General features: G+C 53.5%; 2 protein-coding genes across 2 annotated transcripts; one reads left to right on the top strand and one right to left on the bottom strand.

Annotated features, from left to right (window-relative positions):
* LOC117734703 (proline-rich extensin-like protein EPR1) lies at positions 1-3,426 on the bottom strand. The gene is made up of 3 exons (XM_034538949.1): positions 3,402-3,426; positions 3,036-3,092; positions 1-2,942 (listed from the first exon to the last, which is right to left on the bottom strand). Exons 1-3 carry the CDS (start codon positions 3,424-3,426, stop codon positions 1-3), a joined length of 3,024 nt encoding a protein of 1,007 aa, XP_034394840.1.
* Positions 3,427-5,473: 2,047 nt separating this feature from the next.
* Positions 5,474-7,969, top strand: LOC117734702 (keratin, type I cytoskeletal 13-like). The gene is made up of 7 exons (XM_034538947.1): positions 5,474-5,872; positions 5,967-6,049; positions 6,466-6,784; positions 6,867-6,992; positions 7,248-7,322; positions 7,410-7,558; positions 7,852-7,969. Exons 1-7 carry the CDS (start codon positions 5,501-5,503, stop codon positions 7,967-7,969), a joined length of 1,242 nt encoding a protein of 413 aa, XP_034394838.1. The 5' UTR covers positions 5,474-5,500.
* The last annotated feature ends 423 nt before the right edge of the window (positions 7,970-8,392 follow it).

The raw sequence follows: 8,392 nt of genomic DNA, 5'->3' as shown, positions 1-8,392 counted from the left end.
TTAACAAATAGATGGAATGCAGAAGGAGCTGCAGGGATTGTGTGCAGGGGGAAGGGGTGTGCAAGGTGTGCAGGGGGAAGGGTGTTCAGGGTGTGCAGGGGGCAGGGTATGCAGGGGGCAGGGTGTGAAGGGGTAAGGGTGTGCAGGGGGAAGGGTGTGCAGAAGGTGCAGGGGGCACTGTGTGCAGGGGGAAGGGTGTGCAGGGGACAGGGTGTGCAGGGGGAAGGGTGTGCAGGGGGAAGGGTGTGCAGGGGGCAAGGTGTGCAGGGGGAAGGGTGTGAAATGGGCAAGGTGTGCAGGGGACAGGGTGTGAAGGGGGAAGGGTGTGCAAGGGAAAGGGTGTGCAGGGGGAAGGGTGTGCAGGGGGCAGGGTTTGCAGGGGGCAGGGTGTGCAGGGGGCAGGGTGTGCAGGGGGAAGGGTGTGCAGGGGGAAGGGTGTGCAGGAGACAGGGTGTGCAGGGGGCAGGGTGTGAAGGGGGAAGGGTGTGCAGAGGAAAGGGTGTGAAGGGGGCAAGGTGTGCAGGGGACAGGGTGTGAAGGGGACAGGGTGTGAAGGGGGAAGGGTGTGCAGGGGGCAGGGTTTGCAGGGGGCAGGGTTTGCAGGGGGCAGGGTGTGCAGGGGCCAGGGTGTGAAGGGGGAAGTGTGTGTAAGGAGCAGGGTGTGAAGGGGGAAGGGTGTGCAGGGGGCAGGGTGTACGGGGGAAGGGTGTGCAGGGGGCAAGGTGTGCAGGGGGAAGGGTGTGCAGGGGGCAAGGTGTGCAGGGGGAAGGGTGTGCAGGGGGAAGGGTGGGCAGGGTGTGCAGGGGGCACTGTGTGCAGGGTGTGCATGGGGCAAGGTGTGCATGGGGCAAGGTGTGCAGGGGGCACTGTGTGCAGGGGGCAGGGTGTGAAGGGGGAAGGGTGTGCATGGGGCAGGGTGTGCGGGGGAAGGGTGTGCAGGGGGCAGGTTGTGCAGGGGGCACTGTGTGCAGGGTGTGCAGGGGGCAATGTGTGCATTTGGAAGGGTGTGCAGGGGGCAGGGTGTGCAGGGGGCAGGGTGTGAAGGGGGAAGGGTGTGCAGGGGGAAGGATGTGCAGGGGGAAGGGTGTGCAGGGGACAGGGTGTGCAGGGGGCAAGGTGTGCAGGGGCAAGGTGTGCAGGGGGAAGGGTGTGAAGGGGGCAAGGTTTGCAGGGGGAAGGGTGTGCAGGGGGAAGGGTGTGCAGGGGGAAGGGTGTGAAGGGGGCAGGGTGTGAAGGGGGCAAGGTGTGCAGGGGGAAGGGTGTGAAGGGGGCAAGGTGTGCAGGGGACAGGGTGTGAAGGGGACAGGGTGTGCAGGGGAAAGGGTGTGCAGGGGGAAGGGTGTGCAGGGGGCAGGGTTTGCAGGGGGCAGGGTGTGCAGAGGGAAGGGTGTGAAGGGGGAAGGGTGTGCAGGGGGCAGGGTATGCAGGAGGAAGGGGGTGAAGGGGGAAGGGTGTGCAGGGGGAAGGGTGTGCAGGGGGCAGGGTGTGCGGGGGGCAGGGTGTGCGGGGGATGCAGGGGACAGGGTGTGCAGGGGACAGGGTGTGAAGGGGGCAGGGTGTTAAGGGGGCAAGGTGTGCAGGGGACAGGGTGTGAAGGGGGCAGGGTGTGAAGGGGGCAAGGTGTGCAGGGGGAAAGGTGTGCAGGGGGTGCAGGGGACAGGGTGTGCAGGGGGCAGGGTGTGCAGGGGGAAGGGTGTGCAGGGGACAGGGTGTGAAGGGGGAAGGGTGTGCAGGGGGAAGGGTGTGCAGGGGGCAGGGTGTGAAGGGGGCAAGGTGTGCAGGGGGAAGGGTGTGAAGGGGGCAAGGTGTACAGGGGGTGCAGGGGGCAGGGTGTGCGGGGGGTGCAGGGGACAGGGTGTGAAGGGGGAATTGTGTGCAGGGGGCAGGGTGTGCAGGGGGCAGGGTGTGAAGGGGGCAAGGTGTGCAGGGGGAAGGGTGTGAAGGGGGCAAGGTGTACAGGGGGTGCAGGGGACAGGGTGTGCAGGGGACAGGGTGTGAAGGGGGAATAGTGTGCAGGGGGCAGGGTGTGCAGGGGGAAGGGTGTGCAGGGGACAGGGTGTGAAGGGGGAAGGGTGTGCAGGGGGCAGGGTGTGCAGGGGACAGAGTGTGCAGGGGTGTGTGTGTGCAGGGGGAATGGTGTGCAGGGGGAAGGGTGGGCAGGGGGAAGGGTGGGTAGGGTGTGCAGGGGGCAGGGTGTGCAGGGTGTGCATGGGGCAAGGTGTGCATGGGGCAAGGTGTGAAGGGGGCACGGTGTGAAGGGGGAAGGGTGTGCAGGGGGAATGATTTGCAGGGGGAAGGGTGTGCAGGGGACAGGGTGTGCAGGGGACAGGGTGTGCAGGGTGTGCAGCGTGTGCAGTGTGTGCAGGGGGAAGGGTGTGCAGGGGACAGGGTGGGAAGGGGGAAGGGTGTGCAGGGGGAAGGGTGTGAAGGGGGCAGGGTGTGCAGGGGGAAGGGTGTGCAGGGGACAGGGTGTGAAGGGGGAAGGGTGTGCAGGGGGAAGGGTGTGAAGGGGGCAGGGTGTGCAGGGGACAGGGTGTGAAGGGGGAAGGGTGTGCAGGGGGCAGGGTTTGCAGGGGGCAGGGTGTGCAGGGAGCAGGGTGTGAAGGGGGAAGGGTGTGCAGGGGGCAGGTTGTGCAGGGGGCACTGTGTGCAGGGGGCAAGGTGTGCAGGGGGCAAGGTGTGCAGTGGGAAGGGTGGGCAGGGTGTGCAGGGGGCACTGTGTGCAGGGTGTGCATGGGGCAAGGTGTGCATGGGGCAAGGTGTGCAGGGGGCACTGTGTGCAGGGGGCAGGTTGTGAAGGGGGAAGGGTGTGCAGGGGGCAGGGTGTGCAGGGGGCAGGGTGTGAAGGGGGCAGAGTGTGCAGGGGGAACTGTGTGCAGGGTGTGCAGGGGGCAAGGTGTGCAGGGGGCAAGGTGTGCAGGGGGCAAGGTGTGCAGGGGACACTGTGTGCAGAGGGCAGGGTGTGCAGGGGACAGGTGGCTGGGGGCAGCGTGCATGGGGCAGAAGTCAGGGGACAGTGGACAGATCTCCTTCACCTGCTTCCTGCAGATCTTCTACTGGCGGTGTGGTCCTTGATGCTGTCGACTTATCGCCTGGAGCGAACACACAAATAAAAGCAATCCTGAGTCACCACAATCTGCACACAAGTAAAAACAAATCGGCAGTTTGCACAGGTTTTATAAATCAGAAGCACCGTTTTCTGTATGAGGCTCCACACTCCAGCAAACCACTCCAACACCTCACAGCACCTCACCCCACAACTTGTCTCAGGTGAGAGGTTGGTCCTTGTGCATGTCCTTCCCCTGGTGCGCTCATCTCTAGACCCACTTCAGTTCGCTTACCAGTCTGGCATCGGGGTGGCCGACGCGGTCATCTACCTCCTTCACATATGTATTTCTCACCTGGAAAAGCACTGTGAATTACCATTAGTCCAGGGAGCACTCCAAAAGACCTGCTTTGACTTCTGGAGCAACAACATCTCCACAGCTGACAGGAAGAGACTAAACCAACTTGTTAAGAGGGCCAGCAGTGTGCTGGGGTCCACTGGGTACGGTGGAGGTGGTGGGAGACAGGAGGCTGATGGCTAAGCTCTCATCCTGATGGACAACACCTCCACCCCATGCAGGACACTAGCAGCTCCTTCAGCTCCGGCTGCTTTACCCCGGTGATGAAGGAGAGGAACCACAAGTCCTTCCTTCCTGCTGCTGTCAGGCGGCACAACCAGCTGAGCTCCCAGTAGACCACAATGCACTTAAAATCACTTCAGAGACTCCACTTCAACCTGTGCAATATAAATACTTATTTGTCTGCATATATAATATTCATTCAGTTACTGTAGACTCTGCACTGTTTTTATTATTATTATTACTGTTTTTTTAACTGTTTATTATTTATATCACTTTTTATTTGACTGTCTTGTGTGCACCTTTTGCTGCTGTAATCCGGTAAATGTCCCCACTGTGGGAGTAATAAAGGATTATCTTATCTTATCTGTGTTTCCAAACACATTGTAGATGAATATTCCGACTCGTGAAAGAGTAAAGTCGAAGCAGCTCTGCAGAAGCTCAAGCTTTGCTTTGCAGTTCATCCTTCGTGACTGTAGGTGTGTCGTGCAGCAGGAATCTTATTCTGGCAGCATCGCAGGCCTTTAACCTTTGACCTTTGACAATCAGACAGTGCTTTGAAGTGTCACTTCTGTCAATTTAGGAATTTCCGATCAAACAACAAATGGCTTTGTGTTCCATTCATCCATTAAAAACACACAATGCAGAACAGGTGCTCTGACCTGCGACGCTTTAAAGGTCAAAGATAAGAGAACGTTATGACTGCATCCACACAGCTCAACATGGCGACGCCTTAGCCTACCAGGTGCTACCAGAGCTAACGCTATTAACTACCATTAGCACGGTCATTTACTACTACTGCTACTACTTATGCTAGTAATATTACTACTACTACTACTATTATTACTACTTATGCTACTACTACTACTGCGACTACTACTATTATTACTACTTATGCTACTACTACTACTATTATTACTACTTATGCTACTACTACTACTACTACTGCTACTACTACTATTATTACTACTTATGCTACTACTACTACTGCTACTATTATTACTACTTATGCTACTACTACTGCTACTATTATTACTACTTATGCTACTACTACTACTACTACTACTACTATTATTACTACTTATGCTACTACTACTACTATTATTACTACTTATGCTACTACTACTACTACTACTGCTACTACTATTATTACTACTTATGCTACTACTACTACTATTATTACTACTTATGCTACTACTACTACTACTACTACTACTATTATTACTACTTATGCTACTACTACTACTACTACTACTACTACTATTATTACTACTTATGCTACTACTTATGCTACTACTACTACTACTGCTACTACTATTATTACTACTTATGCTACTACTACTACTACTGCTACTACTGCTACTATTATTACTACTTATGCTACTACTACTTATGCTACTACTACTACTACTACTACTAATGCTACTATTACTACTACTACTTATGCTACTACTACTACTATTACTGCTAATACTACTACTACAACTACTTATGCAACTACTACTGCTATTATTACTTTTCATGAATAAAGTGTAACTATCAGTCATTTATCATCGTTCCTTATAGGAAGTTCATTATGACTGTAATTATGTCGTCAGCTGACATTAAGCTCTTCTTCTTCTTCTTCTTAAGCTCAGAGTTGTTGTCAGAGGTGTGAAGCTGGATCCTTTCAGCACGAGCAGCTTTAAAGGTCACATATTTTCCTTGACCCCCCCTCCCCTCCGACACACCCAGCATACCTGGCTCCACGCCTCACCTGTCCTCCTGGTCTTGGCTGCTGATTGGCTGCTGGTTGTCTGCAGCAGGTTGAAAAAGGACTAGAGAGTCCAGCTGCTCCTCACTCTCCTCTCAGCAAGAAACTTTCATCATCATCCACCATGTCTTACTCTCGCACCTCCTCCATGTCCATGAGGAGCTCCACCAGCTCCATGAGGGCCGGTAGCGTTTACGGCGGCGCCGGAGGCTATGGCGTTCATATCTCCTCGGCCTCCATGGGAGGAGGAGCAGGAGGAGGAGGCTACAGCTTCAGCGCGTCCAGCAGCGCCGACAGCAGCTCCATCGGCAACGAGAAGTTCACCATGCAGAACCTGAACGACCGTCTGGCCTCTTACCTGGACAAGGTGCACTCCCTGGAGAAGGCCAACGGGGAGCTGGAGCGCAAGATCAGGCAGTTCCTGGAGAACAAGGCGGGGCCTAACACCAGGGAATACGGAGCCTTCTTCATCACCATCGCTGACATCACCAGCAAGGTAACGCTCCTCCTCTTCTTCATCTTTGCACTGTAGTTTAGGACTGAACACCTGTATGACGACAGTGTTGTACTCTCACCTGATGATGTCACAGATTCAGGCGGCCATCAAGGTCAACGGAGCGACTCATCTCAACATCGACAACGCGAGGCTGGCGGCAGAAGACTTCAGGACCAAGTGAGTACACACACATATGTACACACACATATACATATTATGTGTACTAGTATTAGCTATAGTAGTAACAGTAGTTGTAGTATTATCAGCTAAAGTTACTGAGCTCAGATATGATCAGTTTCTATAAGAAGTGGGCGGAGTCAGTGAGAATACGGATGGCGGAAGATGAACTCAGGTGTACATCCCATCATGCATTAGTGAGCTCAGGGCGTCGCCTCAACTCATAACTCTTCCTCGACACACCTGAAGGAAATCAAAGAGTCCACCCGTCACCTGTCACCCGTCACCCGTCACCCGTCACCCGTCACCCGTCACCCGTCACCCGTCACCTGTCACCTGTCACCTGTCCTCCGTCTCTAAGATCATTTCCACTGATCTGAAGTCAGTGAACCAATCATGACGTCTTCACTCTGCAGGTTCGAGAACGAGCTGGCCATGCGGCAGTCGGTGGAGGCCGACATCGCCGGTCTGAGGAGAGTCCTGGACGAGCTGACCATGAGCCGGTCCGACCTGGAGATGCAGATCGAGGGCCTGAAGGAGGAGCTGATCTTCCTCAAGAAGAACCACGCGGAGGAGCTGCTGTCCATGCGCGCTCAGATGAGCGGCCAGGTGAACGTGGAGGTGGACGCCGCCCCGGGTCAGGACCTCAGCAAGGTGATGGCCGACATCAGGGAGCACTACGAGGGCATCACCGCCAAGAACCAGAGGGAGCTGGAGGTCTGGTTCCAGACCAAGGTAACGCCGTGACATCACTTCCTGCCGCCGCGCAGAGCGCCCGTGCGCCCTGAACGTGTACCTAGCGCTCGTGTCCCCGCAGTCGGAGACGCTGAGCAGGGAGGTGGTCACCCAGACGGAGACGCTGCAGACGTCCAGGACGGAGGTCACGGAGGTCAAGCGGACGTTGCAGGCGCTGCAGATCGAGCTGCAATCCATGCTGGGCATGGTGAGTACGAGTACTACTACTCTGTGTACAAGTACACTGCTCATTTAAAGACTTTATATAATCCATCATAATAAATCACCACTGACTAGTTTATTAATAATCTGAAAACGTTATTAACTAAAGTTAATAAATTAATTTCATGGCTTATCTTTTAGTTCCTAATAAACACATCATGATGCACTGGGATACGATAAATGTATTGTTGTTATTATTATTACTAAAATGAATGAGAATAAGAACCTGGTCTCTCTGCAGAAAGCGTCTCTTGAAGCCCAGCTGGCTGAGATCCAGAACCGCTACTCCATGCAGCTCTCTGGGTACCAGATGCAGGTGAGCAGAGGAAACACCTTTCAATGTGCTTCACCTGTGAAGCTTCACCTGTAAGCTTCACCTGTGAACCTCCTGGTGTTCCTGCAGGTGACCTCCATGGAGGAGCAGCTGGTGCAGCTGAGGGCCGACCTGGAGAGGCAGGGGCAGGAGTACCAGATGCTGCTGGACATCAAGACCCGGCTGGAGATGGAGATCGCCGAGTACCGGAGGCTGCTGGACGGGGAGGCCTCCACCAGGTGAGACTTCAGAGCTGTGAGGTCATCACTGTGGGGGAGGAGTTACATAGGGTCAGAGGCTGAGCAGGTAGAACTAGATCATTAGGGTTTAACGAGGAAGTATCCACGACTAATTAAAGAGTTACTAAGTTCTTACAACGTATTAGTTATTTGATACTACTAGTAATGGTTAATAACACTAGTAATGTTTTATAATACTAGTAATGTTAATAAAGTGTAATAATACTAGTAATGTTTAATAACAATACTAGAAGCTCCATCTCACACTGATCTGTTCTCTGATTGGTCGACAGCATCAGCTCCTCCTCCTCGACCACTACGACTAAGCGGACGGTGGTGGTGGTGGAGGAGGTGGTGGACGGGAGGGTGGTGACCTCCTCCTCCAAGACCTCCACCTTACAGACCAGCTGAGCGGCAGCCGACCTTCATCTTCTTCATCTTAATCATCCTCGCTGGTTTTTGATCAATAAAACGAGTCCTAATAAACTGAGTTTAAAGGAGGTGTTGTTTCTCTGAGATCTGATGACTTTATATATTCATATAATTAGTTTTTACTTTTAGTTTTAGTGACGTTAGAGCCAAATGTTTAAGAGAAGCTGCAGCGCCCCCTACTGGAGGGCCACGCTCAGTTCAACGGCTGAAATACTTTTATTAGTTTCAGGAGATAATCTTTTACTTCAGTTGCATTTTTTCCAAAAAGATATTTAGGGTCCTCGTGACAACTTCGTCGTAGAGGAACCTATTGTATTTTTCGAGGAATTATTATTATTATTCTTCTCTAGCAATGAAAGTGTTTTTGGGGCCTTTATCATATCCCAAAAGTTGTTAAATTTG

This window comes from Cyclopterus lumpus, chromosome 8, assembly GCF_009769545.1.
Source record: "Cyclopterus lumpus isolate fCycLum1 chromosome 8, fCycLum1.pri, whole genome shotgun sequence".
NCBI lineage: Eukaryota > Metazoa > Chordata > Actinopteri > Perciformes > Cyclopteridae > Cyclopterus > Cyclopterus lumpus.
The sequence above is the reverse complement of the archived record's forward strand: the minus strand, read 5'-3'. Positions and strand labels throughout refer to the sequence as shown.